The 14633-nt window shown below is 39.5% G+C and overlaps 1 protein-coding gene and 2 pseudogenes across 1 annotated transcript; all 3 read left to right on the top strand.

The window, feature by feature from the left end:
• Nucleotides 1-582: 582 nt before the first annotated feature.
• On the top strand, nucleotides 583-1578 carry OR7A84 (olfactory receptor family 7 subfamily A member 84). Its single transcript, XM_002688669.2, has one exon. It carries the CDS (start codon nucleotides 613-615, stop codon nucleotides 1576-1578), a length of 966 nt encoding a protein of 321 aa, XP_002688715.1. The 5' UTR covers nucleotides 583-612.
• OR7W1P (olfactory receptor family 7 subfamily W member 1, pseudogene) lies at nucleotides 5028-5785 on the top strand (annotated as a pseudogene).
• OR7A146P (olfactory receptor family 7 subfamily A member 146, pseudogene) lies at nucleotides 12759-13607 on the top strand (annotated as a pseudogene).

The raw sequence follows: 14633 nt of genomic DNA, 5'->3' as shown, positions 1-14633 counted from the left end.
TGACTCTTGTGACCCCACAGTCTTGCAACCCCAGAGGACCCTCCAGGCTCCTCTGTCCATGGGATTCTCCAAGCAATAATACTGGAGTGGGTTGCCATTTCCTTCTCCAGGGGATCTTCCTGACCCAGGGATCAAACCGAAGTCTCCTGAGTTGCAGGCCAAATCTTTACCAACTGAGCTACAAGGGAAGCCCCTGTCTTATACCTGCTTTGTTTTTCCATGTACTCTATTTTATAGAGTGATTTTTTTCCACAGCATCTTTCACTATAAGACATGGCAATGTGTTTTTGTATTTATTAAATTATATTTTTATTCACTATTGGACTGTAGGGAGTTTTGTTCTTAGCATCCTATACATTCACCCCAGAAGATAGTAAGTATGCAACATAAATTTCTCAAATGTGTGGAAGAATTTTGCATTTAAACTGGGTAATACATGAGCTGTTGTCTAAAAGCCTGAGTGTGAAACATGAATTTCTAATCACAGATGTCATAGAAGATACCTTGAATACTATAAAAATGTGTAATTTACAGCTTTTCACTATATTAATGCCCACATGTGCAAAAATTAATCATGTTCTTTTTTTGTTTCCTAATAGTGACCACCAAAATATGTTACCGGGCAACAAAACACAAATTTCAGAATTTATTCTTCTGGGATTTTCAGAGGAACCAGCACTGCAGCGCCTCCTATTTGGGCTTTTCCTCTCCTTGTACCTGATTACTGTGGTTGGAAATCTTCTTATCATCCTGGCCATCATCTCAGACTCCCACCTCCACACCCCCATGTACTTCTTCCTCTCCAACCTGTCCTTTGTAGACATCTGTTTCATCTCCACCACCATCCCCAAGATGCTGGTGAATATACAAACACAAAGCAAAGTCATTTCCTATGAAGACTGCTTCACTCAGATATATTTTTTCCTACTATTTGTACAGTTGGATGACTTCCTCCTGACCGTCATGTCCTATGACCGGTATGTTGCTATCTGTCACCCACTGCACTACACAGTCATCATGAACGCCTGGCTGTGTGCACTGCTGGTTCTGGTGTCCTGGATGATAGGTGCCCTGAATTCCTTGTTACAAACTTCACTGGCCCTGTGCCTGTCTTTCTGTACAGTCTTGGAAATCCCCCACTTCTTCTGTGAATTCAAAGAGGTGATCCAACTTGCCTGTTCTGACACCTTTCTAAATAAAACCATGATGTACTTTGCAGTTGGGCTGTTGGGTGGTGGTCCATTTGCTGGGATATGTTACTCATACTCTAGGATAGTTTCCTCCATACATAGAATCTCATCAGCTCAGGGGAAGTATAAAGCATTTTCCACCTGTGCATCTCACGTCTCGGTTGTCTCCTTATTTTATTGTACAGCCTTAGGAGTGTACTTTACCCCTGCTGTTACCCACAATTCACATTCAAGTGTAACAGCCTCGGTGATGTACACTGTGGTCACACCCGTGCTGAACCCCTTCATCTACAGTCTGAGGAATAAAGACATAAAGAGGGCTCTGAGAAAATTCTTAAGGATGGCAACTATATTAGAACCAATTGTGTTGAGGCAGAAGAAGTGTTGATTTTTGCAAGAAGCAATGCCTTTGAGGCTAAAATTGTGATTTTCTGATCAGATTGTTAAAAGAGCACTTGCTCCTTCAATTTACTGCCTGATATGTCCATTTATTTCATTTCAACTTCTTTATACAAGTTAACTAGCTCTCTTGACTAACCTTTATGCTATTTGCTATCTTTTTTCCTTTGTCATTTTTCTACTTCCACAAATTGATTTGCAGACTTAAGTGGAATATATGGAAATTCCCATTTACCTCATGATTCTTCATGCATTCCTTGAGAATAATTTCTTCTGAGGTGAAATGTTTTATATTGAACAATTTATTTTTCAGTTTACTAAAAGAAAAATCATGAGTTGTACTATTTCTCTGGGAAAAAGTACCAACTTGGCAACCGAAGCCATTTCCACAATTTCATTAGACAGTCAAATATGAAACAAAAGTTTATCATTTTTTTTCTGCATAATTTATTTGTTCATCACAACCACACCCATGCTGAACCCCCTTATCTGCTTTCTGAGCAAGAAAGACATAAAGAGAACTCTGAAGAGATTCAATGGGATGGCAGTCACAAAGCAGTCAATTGCCCTGGGGGTGATGAACTACCCTTGATTTCACAGAAAATAGTCCTGCAACCAGATGCAGGACACAATGCAACCAGTCCATTGTGTAATAAAATTCACTCCTCTCTGTTTCTTGGAATATCCATTTTATTTTAATTCAAGCTCTCTATACAAATCCAGTGACTCACTTTATTAAGTTTTCTTCTCAGTCTATTATATAGGTATTTTTTAAAAGTTTTGTTTTTTTTCTATTTCAAAATTCTCCAAACTTTGGATATGAAATATTTGGACGTTCTCATTTTTTATGGAGTAACATGAGGAAGAATTTCTTCTTAAATGACATATATCATCCCAAGTAATTTTTGCCTTGTTTTCCTGAAAGAATAGTTATGAGATGAATTACTCATATAAAAAAAAGTACAAGTGAAATCTAATGAAATTTATATAATTTTAAAAGAGAGTTGATTGAATCATAGAATATGGAACTGTGGATAAGGAGCATTGATTGCAGTGTTATAAGCAGATTTTCAACTGCACAGGGTGTCATTGCCCCAACCCCTGCATTACTCAAGAGTCAACTCTTTATGTATGTATATGTATGTGCATCTCACGATCAAAGGTGACTCACTAGAGAACTTGATCGCCTATCCAGTCATGTGAGTCAGGTCACAATTTATGCAACCAAACACATCTACCAATCTACTGCTTAACAGGGAGGAAACTGCGATGGAGTATTTTTTAACACCATTTTCTGTAATAAAATTCAAAGGCAGGAATGTTGAATACTATCTTTAAATATCAGAATAAATGCATAGAATGAGAAAATTATTATAATTGCCCTCAATTCTGTATAATTTTATATTTTACTCAGTTATTGCTGCATAACCACTCACCCTAATAGTAAATGTTTGAATGTAATGTCTTTATTATCAAGTGAGATTTAATATTGAATTGTTCTGATCACTTCTGGGCTCCTCATAAGTCTACATGCACTTGTAATTTTATACATTACAACTCTACAAAAGCTCATCCAGGAGGTTGTATGCAGCCATGTGGCAATTCTTTCTTCACTAATATATGATAGTCTACTCCACTTATGTGTGTATTTTAATCTTGCAACTTGTGGGAAACATATCATTGGTGATGTCAGCATCATGGTGGCAGAAGATGCTCCCTGTGTCTCACCTCTTCAATCTACAACTAGTAAAACATCCATAACTAAACAAAGTTTTTCTACCCAACATGTCAGGGCACAAGAGATACACACTGTTGTACATCTGAGGGTGAATGGTTTTTTCACCTAGAGGAGATGGAACTGGGAGAACAACAGAGGCAGTGATCCTGGTTTCAGCCACACAGCTAAGGCAATTGAGCCTATTGCCCCAGAAGGAACTGGTAGCATCAGTGGAGGTGGTACACATGACCCTGGCCTCCTGGATACAGCAACATCTAGAGCCACAGAGAGCCAGGCAGTACAGATGGTGTAGCCCTCAACCTTGGTCACCCTGGATGGGGCAATAGAGCCCACCATTTTCAGGATTCTCCCAGCAAGGTGATGGCAAACAAGAATGTTATAGACAGCCAGAAAAAAATAAGAGTAACCTACAAAGGTATCATCATTAGGCTATGAGCAAATTTCTCATCATGTCAATGAAATATCTTACTTATAATATTGTTATACAAAAACTTTTCTACCAAAATATCCAGAAAAGTTATCCTTCTGATATGAGAGAAAGAAAGGTTATCTCACAGATAAAGAAAAGCTGTTGGAGTTCAACACTCAGAACTATTTCATAAGCAATATTGAAATGCTGTCTTCTATTTAAAATGAAAAAAACAAAAGTACCCGAAGACTGAATAAGGTGATAGATAGAACCAGAAAATTGAAACTGTATATCAGACAAGGTTGTTAACAATTAAAGTACAATGCTTAAAGGAAAAAGCATTAAAAATAACTGTAGCTACTTCATTGGTAACAATCACAAAATGAAGAAGAATATTTTCGGAACTGGACAACTTCAGGGAAAAGAATGCAACTGAACCACTCTATCACATTACATACAAAGATAAACTCAACATAGGTTAAATACTTAAATGTGAGGTCTGAAACATTAAAAATCATAAAATAAAACGTAGGCAGTAGCACCTTAACTTCAGTTTTAGAAATATTTGGGGGGGGGGGCTATATTTCTCCAGGCAAGAAATATAAAGGTAAAAATAAACAGAACTATGTCAAACAAAAAAGCTCTGCAGTGAAGGAAACCAGCCACAAATCTAAAAGGAAACCTACTTGTGGGAAAATGTATTTGCACATTATACATCCGATAAGGGACTGTTATTCAAAAAAAGAATTCAGCCAACTTAATTAAAAACATAACCAAATTAAAGACAGGTAAAGGACCTTCAATAGCCTCCCCCTTCCCCCAAAAGGAATACATACAGATGGTCAACAGGCTCATGAGAAGAGCTTTGACATCTTCAGAGAACTAGAATTCAAAACCAAGTGAGATACATTTCCCACTGGTCAGAATGCCTATTGTTAAAGAGACAAAAATCAACAAACATTGGTAAGGACTCCATGGGACCAGGAAATGATACCCAAATTCACAATTTCTTCCTCTTGAATATCAGATGAATCAAAACTGCAGTCCCTCATGTTTGAGAGTTTCCTGTCCATGCACCTGATCACTGTGTTTGAAAACCTGCTTATCTTGAGAGCTCCCTGATGGTCCAGTGGCTAAGACTCCACACTCCCAAATGCAGGGGCTCAAGGTTCGATTCCTGATTGGGAAACTAGATCCCACAGGTCACAACTAAAAATCTCACATGTTGCAGTGAAGATCTCATACATCACAACTACGACCCTGTGCAGCCAAATAAATTAAAAGACAAAAACTGCTCATCATCCTGGCCACCGTCTCTGACTCCTACTACCGCACACCCATGTGATTATTCTCAATTTGTTCTTTTTAGACACATTTCACCTTAACCACCATCCCAAAAAAGGCAAAATAATAACCTATAACTATACATTCAGCCACTCTTTGTAGATTTGGACAACATTTTCCTGACCACAAAGGCCTATGACCACTTCATAGCCATCCGTCAACCCCTGCACTATTCTATAACTCTGAACCTTCTGCTCTGTGGACTTCTGGTTCTGGTGTTTGATACATGAGTGTCCTGTATTCCTGGCTACAAAGATCAATAGGGTCACAACTGTCCTTCTGTACAACTTTGGAAATCCTCCACTTTTCCTGTGAAATCAAACAGGATGTTCAACTTGCCAATTGTGATACCTTTCTTAGTGACATGGTGATGTATTTTGAAACTGTAATATTCCTGAGTGGTGATCTCTTGCCTGAGATCCTTTATCCATATTCTAAGAAAGTTTTCTCTATACGTGTAATGCCATCAACTTGGGAGAAGTATAAAGTGCTTTTCACCTGTGCCTCTCACCTCTCAGTTCTATCCTTGCTTTATTGTATGAGCTTTGCTTGTACCTTAGCTTTGCTGCTCCACAAACCCTTCTGCTCAGAGTTGAGTGCATTTGCCTCGATGATGTTCACTGTGTTCACACCCATGTCGAACCCCTTCAGATCTGCAGTCTAATGTACAAAGACATAAAGAAGGTTCTGAAAATATTCTTTGGAATGGCAGGTATAAAAGGACTAACAGTTATAGAATTAAAGAAGTTCCCACTTTTGCAGGATGCAAAGCATTTGAGCCAGAATTTGATACTTTTTGATCAAAGTGTAGAAGTAGAAATTGCTCACTCCCTCTATTCCCTGAAATTTTCATTTCTTTGATTCAAATTCTTCATAGCAGTGAAGTAACTCACATTTATGTTTTTTCTCTGTCTGATTTATAAACAATTTTCCCCTTTGTCCATTTTGAAATTTCTCAAAAAATTCTCCAAACTTGATTCACAATATTTACAATTCCCATTTTTTCATGGGATAACATGGATTTCTTAAGAATTATTTCTTCTCAAATGATACATATTATCCCAAATATTTTTTCTCCTGTGTTACTGAAAGAATTGTTATAAGTAATAGCACCACAGTGGGGAAAAAAGCTACATTTACTAGCCAAGGTATTTTATGCAATTTTATATTGGAGGAAAACTGACTATAGTTTTAATTTTGCATACACCATTCCTTAATTATTGCCTTATTTGCTTATGTAAATTATTTCCTTAATTGGTGTTCTTGACAATGGAGACTTTAACCTATAGTTTGCTTTAGAGGTGGTTATTCAGATTTATTCTTCTCTTTAGGATCCTGTTCTCTTATTTTCCGGTGTCCACAGTACCTACCCTAGTTACTGGCAAGTGTTAGTCAACTACAGATTTCCAAGTGGAGTTTACACAGAAGAACACACCTGAATACATTTACTTAATATGAAAGGGGGAAAAGTCAATAGGTAGAAAATTTAAACTACACTTTGTATTACTAAGCAAAATATTTCACTTTCATGCCCTGTATCTATTCACTAAAGTATGGATTTTGGTGTTCTTGGGAAAACATCCTATTATCATTAGGGTAAAGGATTGGTTGCTGTGTTTAAAATGATACATTATGTGTAATCACCTATAAAGCATGTGAAAAACTTTTTCAAAATTATATATATAAAATATTTTTGGTGAAGAAGATTAAACTGAATAGTGAAAGTGTTAGTGAATTAGTCATGTCCGATTCTTTTTGACCCCATGAACTGTAGCCCACCAATCTCCTCTGTCCATGAAACTCTCCAAGCAAGAATACTGGAGTGGGTTGCCATGTCCTCCTGCAGGGGATCTTCCTGACCTAGGGATCAAACCCAAGTCTCCAGCATTGGAGGCAGATTCTTTACTGTCTGAGCCACCAGGGAAGCCCAAAACTGTGTTAACCTGACTCCAACACAGAACCACTTTCTTGCTACCAAAGCATGATTCACAGACCTGGACCTGCATCATCAAGCTGGACAAGCTTCAATGCCTGGGAGCTTGTCAGAAACAGGGTCTCTGGGTCGACAAGAGACTTGGTGAATCTGAGTTTGCGTTGAACTAGAAACCTTGGTGATTTGTATGTACAGTGAATTTAGAAATATTTTTTATCTAGAATAGGGATTCTCACCATCTTACTGTTGATTTGGAACAGGATAATTGTTTATATTGGGTGCTGTTCAGTTCAGTTCTGTCAATCTGTTGTGTCTGACTCTTTGTGACCCATGGACTGCAGCATGCCAGGCTTCCCTGTCCCTCATCATATCCTGGAGCTTGGTCAAACTCATGTCCATCAAGTCGGTGATGCCATCCAACCATCTCATCCTCTGTTGTTCCCTTCTCCTCCTGCCTTCAATATTTCTCATCATCAGCATCTTTTCCAAGAAGTCAGTTCTTCACATAAAGTGGCCAAAGTATTGGAGTTTCAGCTTCAGCATCAGTCCTCCCAATGAATATTCAGGACTGACTTCTTTTAGGATGGACTGGTTGGACTTCCTTGCAGCCCAAGGGACTCTTTAGAGTCTTCTCCAACTAAAGCTGCTCATGTTCCATAGTTTATAGAACATTAGCAGCATCCTTTCAGATACTGTAAAATAATTCCAAAAACTAAATATTCTCGGATTGAATCACTGCCCCAGAGTTCCAGAACTGAGGGATTCCAATCAGACTGCATCCCTTACTTGGGATAAAACATTAAGTCCCACTGAGTCTTATTTTGACAATGAAAAATGATGCTCATAAAAACACTATTTCATAGAATACACTGGTTTTAAAATTAAATTTGACAATTTCTATAATATCCAAGGGCTTCACTGGTGGTTCAGATGGGAAAAAAAGTCTGCCTGTAAGCAGGAGACCTGGGTTCAATCCCTGGGTCAGGATGACCCCCTGCAAAGGGAATGGCAGCTCAAGTATTCTTACCTGGGAAATCCCATGGACAGGGGAGCCTGGCAGGCCACAGTCCATGGGGTCACAAAGAGTCAGATATGATTGAGTGACTAAGACATGCATACACATAACCTGATAATCTAGTTTATGGGTCATAATAATAGCTCCGTTCAGTTCAGTTCAGTCGCTCAGTCGTGTCCGACTCTTTGTGACCCAATGAATTGCAACACGCCAGGTCTCCCTGTCCATCACCAACTCCTGGAGTTCACTCAGACTCATGTCCATCGAGTCAGTGATGCCATCCAGCCATCTCATCCTCTGTAGTCCCCTTCTCCTCCTGCCCCCTATCCCTCCCAGCATCAGAATCTTTTCCAATGAGTCAACTCTTCACATGAGGTGGCCAAAGTACTGGAGTTTCAGCTCAATATCCCTTTTATAACTGCAAATATTTTGTATTGAGGACTAAAGGACAGCTCTGAACTTGTGATGTAAGTAGAAAGCTCTCAATTGGCTTGGAAAAACTATCATGAATCCAGGGAATATAATACCCAAGATTTTATACTAAAGGAGAAAAGTTATCCCCCTTTTTGAGGAGAGGGATAGTTCTTTCCAGAAACTTTGGAGATTGTGTCCCCACCACAAATCAAAGATTTGAAGACACATGTGACCTATTTAAGAAAAATCCTCAGTAATACACTTTTGAGAAAATTTGAACTCAAGGATGTGATGAGGTGCTAGGAGGCTTAAAGCTTTGGAAGCAGGAGAATTACTGGAGAAGGAGTAGTAAAAACTTAATTCACCTAACTTATAAAGCAGTCTTCTAGGAACAGAGAATCAGCACTAAAAACAAACAAACAAAAAAACAAACAAAAAAAAAACATTCTGCCCAGACCAGTGTCTCCAAGGGAAGTCCCATACTTATAGATTGGAGTCACAGTAGGAAAACATGTTTAATGAGCTGACATAAAGGCAATGGCAACCCACTCCAGTACTCCTGCCTGGAAAATCCCATGGATGGAGGAACCTGGTAGGCTGCACAGTCCATGGGGTCGCTAAGGGTCGGACATGACTGAGAAACTTCACTTTCACTTTTCACTTTCATGCATTGGAGAAGGAAATGGCAACCCACTCCAGTGTTCTTGCCTGGAGAATCCCAGGGACAGCCGAGCCTGGTGGGCTGCTGTCTATGGGGTGGCACAGAGTTGGACACGACTGAAGTGACTTAATAGCAGCAGCAACAGGAAGATGTAAATACCTGCTGTCCTGCAGCCCCTTGGCCTATGCCATAGCTGTTTAACTAGGATGTGATCCTTGCTTTTGCAGCTCTGTATCTGGCTAGAAGAATTATTCCTGTTGTCTTGTTTGTGGACAAAAGTTTGTTCTGCATTGTCAGTCATTTTCCTTCTATGTAGAAAGCTTGCTCTCAGATTTTGCAGACAGATGAGTCCAAGAGCTCAACAGACACTTTAGGAGAGGGTGAAAGAGGATGGAAGCCAGGAACCTGTACCTAAGGTCACCTGAAGACCACTGTAGCATAGCCCAGAGGTCACTGTGGTTGTTTGCTGGCTTTCCTTATCTTAGTGTATATTTATTTATTGTCTAAAAAATAAACTGAACATTGCACTCAGAAATGCAAGTGTTGATGCTGACAATTAAATAGTGTTAATGGAAGTTCAATTAGAAAAAAGAAATGATAGACATAAAATGTTTTCAGTAAAATTAGGCAGTAGGTCTATGAATTGTATTTATTAATGTGCATGCATATGCTTAGTCATTCAATCATTTTCAGCTCTTTGCAACCCTTTGGACTACAGTCCACCAGGCTCCTCTGTCCAATGGACTTTTCAGGCAAGAATATTGGAGTGGGTTCCCATTTCCTCCTCCAGGGGATGTTCCTGACTCAGAGATTGAACCTGCATCTCCTGTGTCTCCTACATTGCAAGCAGATTCTTTACCTGCTAAGTCATTAGGGAAGCCCATATTTACCAGCAGGAGTAGACAAATAAGGATAAGCCTCAAGGAAAAAAGAAATCTTCTGCTGCTTCATATAAAACATTTCCAACTTTTGTTGTGTTCTGTGTTTCCTGCTTTGAATTGTTACTTTATTCCTTTTGCTTATTTTTCTTTTAGGATATTCAATCTGCAAGTTCTTTCACATCATAAAGATATAACTGTTTCTGTCCTTGGAAAAGAAAATTTTTTCTTTATTATTTTTCCTGGGCATTGCCGGGGTCCAGCCCCGGTGGATCCAGGGAATTCAAAGCGGGGACAGCGTCGGCAAGGATCAGGAAACAATTGCTTAATTAAACATTAAATATAAAGAGTGGTTAAATAAGGATAGCTCAGTGAGGAAACTCAGTGGAGAAAAGAGGCTGAATAATTCAGCCAGAAGGTGAGAGAAAGAATGACATGGGGAGACCAAGTTTTGGTGAACAAGGCCCGCACTTTATTTTCCAAAGTAGTTTTTATACCTTAAGTTATGCATAGAGGATAAGGGGGGAAGGGGTAGAGTCATGCAGTAAGCCAGGCTTTCTTCCTGCAAACTTATCATATGCAAAAGTTTAGGTGATTTGCATCATTTCTGGCCCAGAGGCCTGTTAACATTTTAAGACCCTTTCTTCAGAAAAGTTATTTTTCTCTAAAGGTGATTGGTCAGGCACCACCCTCCAAAAGCATTAGATAAAGTTGCATTCCTATAGGGCAAAGGTGTGGTGGGCTATAACAAGAAAAAGAATTAACTCCAGGGTCCAAGGATACAAACATTAAAGATACTACTTACATCAATTATATTAATCAATACACTGTCAGGGACACAGCAGGTAAGGGATATGGAAACTTAGCAGCAGACATCAGCCCAACAAGAGAAAAACCCTACACCAATACAATTTCTAATCAATCTTTTAACTGCTCAAAGGAATCTGTATTCAGACAGTTTAGAACAACTCATGCCTCTCACCGTTGTGAACTAAAACACTCTTGTCATGCCCAGGAACCTTATTAACTGGAGCTGTAATTTATCTCTTTTTCAGAGAGAGGTGGTGGGGGACAGCCCCCCATAAAGTCAGAGGTGTAGGTGAGAGCACAAAGCAGTAAAGTAGGAAGACTCTGGTTTTGGGAGTAGATGCTCGAGAATTTCCAGGGGAACTCCTGAGGCTCGATCCCGCCTTTGCGTATGCAGAGCCTCCTTCCTCATGACCTTTGCCACAGGCAGAGTTCCTCACGCTGGCTCCCAGCAGGGCATCAAGGAGATGTCTCTGGATTTGGAATGTTGCCAAACCAAGGAAGCTTTTCTTCACTGTATTGTCTCGGGATACATTTGGGCTATTGGAAATTTTCTCCCCTAGTATTCAAAGGTCCATTTAACTTTCCTCTCTATTTTTTTTCTCCTCTCTCTTTCTCACACTCTTAATATTTTTCAAATATAGAGAAGAAAGTGGCCATGTAGAAAAAGAACCTCAAATTTATTGGTCGACTAGAAGTTCATGAACTGGAATTTCTAGTACCATTTATACATTCTATACAGGAAAGATAATCTGATTTGACCAGCTTGAGATGTCAGAACTCATAGCCTAAGGATGTTGATTATAGGTGAGAAATGCATGGAGTTACATAGTCCAGGAGTTCTTGTTAATTCACACCTTATGGATTGAGAACAATTCTTCAAGCAGAGGCACTTGGGCTTATATAATAAGGGGACTTATAATACAGAGGCAAGAATTCAGTCAAAGATGGTATACTACTAAGGATGTCATCTACTTTAATTCACATGATATTTTTGCAAGAAAATAGAGAATATGTAAGGAGGGAGTCTCTGTGGACTGAAGGTTCAGCTGTAGCAGGGAGGCCACCTTGCTCCTCAGTGTGCCTGAAACCATCTCTAATCATTCCCTCTCTTTCTTATTCTCTGACCCACTGGCTTCCTTTTTGGGTTTGAACATGTGGAACCAGCATCTTCCTCTAATCCTTTGCAGTGGCCGTTCCCTCTGCAGGCACTCCCTTCTCCTGATACAGTACTAGATTCTTCCCTCTCTTTCTTGAAGTCTAATGCAAAAATATCTTCCTGTTTGCTTACCTTACCTGAACACTCAGTTTAAAATAACATCTCCTACAACTCTCTCCGTCATAACTGGTTTTGTTTTTTTCATAGCATCTGTCTTCACCTAACATATTATATAATACTTTATTTGCTCATTATCTCTCAGCATCCTTGAATTGTGGGAGATTTGTTTTTCATCACCTCTACTTATTGCTTGGATCATGTTGGCACTCAATATGTATTTCTCAAATGCATGAAATAATTTTGCATTAAAGCTGTGTAGAATATATGACCTTTTTGTAACTATGCTGAGAATGGGACAAAAATCCCTAGTCACAGATAAATTGGGGATATAGCAGGTGGTGCTGGTAAAGAACCTGCAGGAGACTTAAGACTGGGGTTTAAGGATCTTCCTGGGTCAGGAAGATCCCCTGGAGGAGGGCATGACAACCCACTCCAGTATTTTTGTCTGGAGAATACCATGGACAGAGGAACCTCATAGGCTGCATTGCATGGGGTCTTCGCACAAAGTCGGACACAGCTGAAGTAGTTTAGTACACATACTCTCAAAGAGAACTTATCTATACGTAAAATAGTAAAATCAGTTTCTTGATGTCACAATAGATATTGTAGTAGTTCAGATATGTGACTTATGTCCATATGTTTGAAAAGTAATTATGTTATTTTCCTTTCTCCTGGTAGTCAACTCCAGAAGATGGAACCAGGGAACAACACACAAAATTTTAAATGTCTTCTTCTCAGATTCTCAGAGGCACCAGAACTATAGCCCCTCATATTTGGGATTTCCTCTCCATGTACCTGATAACTGTGTTTGGAAACCTGGTCATCATCCTGGCCATGTGCTCAGACCCTCAATTCCACACCCCCATGTACTTCTTCGTCTCCAACCTGTCTTTTGTAGACATCTGTCTCACCTCTACCACGATCCCAAAGATGCTGATGAATATTCAGACTGAGAGAAAAGCCATAACCTACAAAGGCTGCATCGCCCAGATGTATTTTTACATACTTTTTGCAACATTAGATGACTTCCTGCTGACTGTGATGGCCTGTGACCGGTTTGTGGCCATCTGTCATCCCCTGCACTACACAATCATCATGAGCCCTCGGCTCTGTGAACTACTGTATCTGGTACCCTGGGTAGTGAGTGCCATGTATTCCTTGTTACACAGCTTAATGGTGTTGTGATTGTCCTTCTGTCCAGATTTGGAAATTCCCCACTTTTTCTGTGAACTCTATCAGGTGATACAACTTGCCAGTTCTGATACTTTTCTTAATAACATGATGATCTATCTTGCAACTTTCCTACTGGGTAGTGGTCCTTTTGCTGGGATCCTTTACTCTTATTCTAAAATAGTTTTCTGCTCATGGGCAGTATAAAGCATTTTCCACCTGTACATCTCAACTCTCAGTTGTCTCCTTGTTTTATTGCACAAGCCTAGGATTGTACCTTAGCTCTGCTGCTACCCATAGCTCACATTCAAGTGCAATAGCCTCTGTGATGTACACTGTGGTCACACCCATGTTGAACCCCTTCATCTAAGATCTGCTCCTTCTGTAACCCTGTAACCTGGAAGGGTTAATTTTGATAACTCTGGATCTGTTTCTCTCGCTTTAACTCTTGTTTTGCTGTTTCTGTTATTACAAGCATACACAATGGCATGCTTCAGTGAACCCTTCTGGTTGCTGTTCAGTGTCTAAGTTGTGACACACAATTTGCAACCCCTTGGTCTGCAGCACACCAGGCTTCCCTGTTATGTTTTGTTATGGTACATAACTACATATAAATATATCTCTTATAACTACAAGCATTTCATAATGAGGGACTAAATGATAGCTCATAACTTCTGATATAACTGGGAAATGTCTTATTGGCTTGGAAACTATCATGAATTCAAATAGTATAATGCCCAATTTTTATATTAAAAATATACACAAAGTTACTTTGTCTTTGATGAGATGAATAGCAATTTTTAGAAATTTCAAGGGTTATGTCCCCACCACCAATCAAAGCTTTGAAGACCCATGTGACTCAGTCAAGACAAATTTCTCAATATTACACTTTTGAGAGAATATGAACTCAAAGATGTGATGAGGTCCCGGGAGGCTTAGAGCTTTGGAAACAGGATAGTTAAAGGAGAAAGAGTGATAAAAACTGAATTCACCTAACTTATAATGCAGTCTTTTAGGAACAGAGAATCAGCAGAATAAAGAGTCCATTCTGTCCATCCCCGTGTCTTTAAGGGAAATCACATACTTAGAGTAACAAAGGATAAACATGCTTAGTGAGCCTACACAGGAAGCTGTCGATATTTCCTCTGCTGCAGTCCTTCAGCCTGTGCCGCTTTGGTTGGACAGGATGTAGTTGTTGCTTTTGCAGACCTAAATCTCACTGAGAAACCCATACTTGATCTCTTCTTGTTGTCTTGTATTTAGACACAACTTGGGGCTGTATCATCAACTATTTAGGGGAGAGTTTGGACTTCCACACAGAAGCCTTCTCTCAAAGTTTCTGAGCAGGTGAGTCTGAGAGCTCCACAGATACTGCAGGAGAGGATCAGTGAGGAGA

Source organism: Bos taurus, chromosome 7 (assembly GCF_002263795.3).
Source record: "Bos taurus isolate L1 Dominette 01449 registration number 42190680 breed Hereford chromosome 7, ARS-UCD2.0, whole genome shotgun sequence".
NCBI classification, from domain to species: Eukaryota; Metazoa; Chordata; class Mammalia; order Artiodactyla; family Bovidae; genus Bos; species Bos taurus.
The sequence above is the reverse complement of the archived record's forward strand: the minus strand, read 5'-3'. Positions and strand labels throughout refer to the sequence as shown.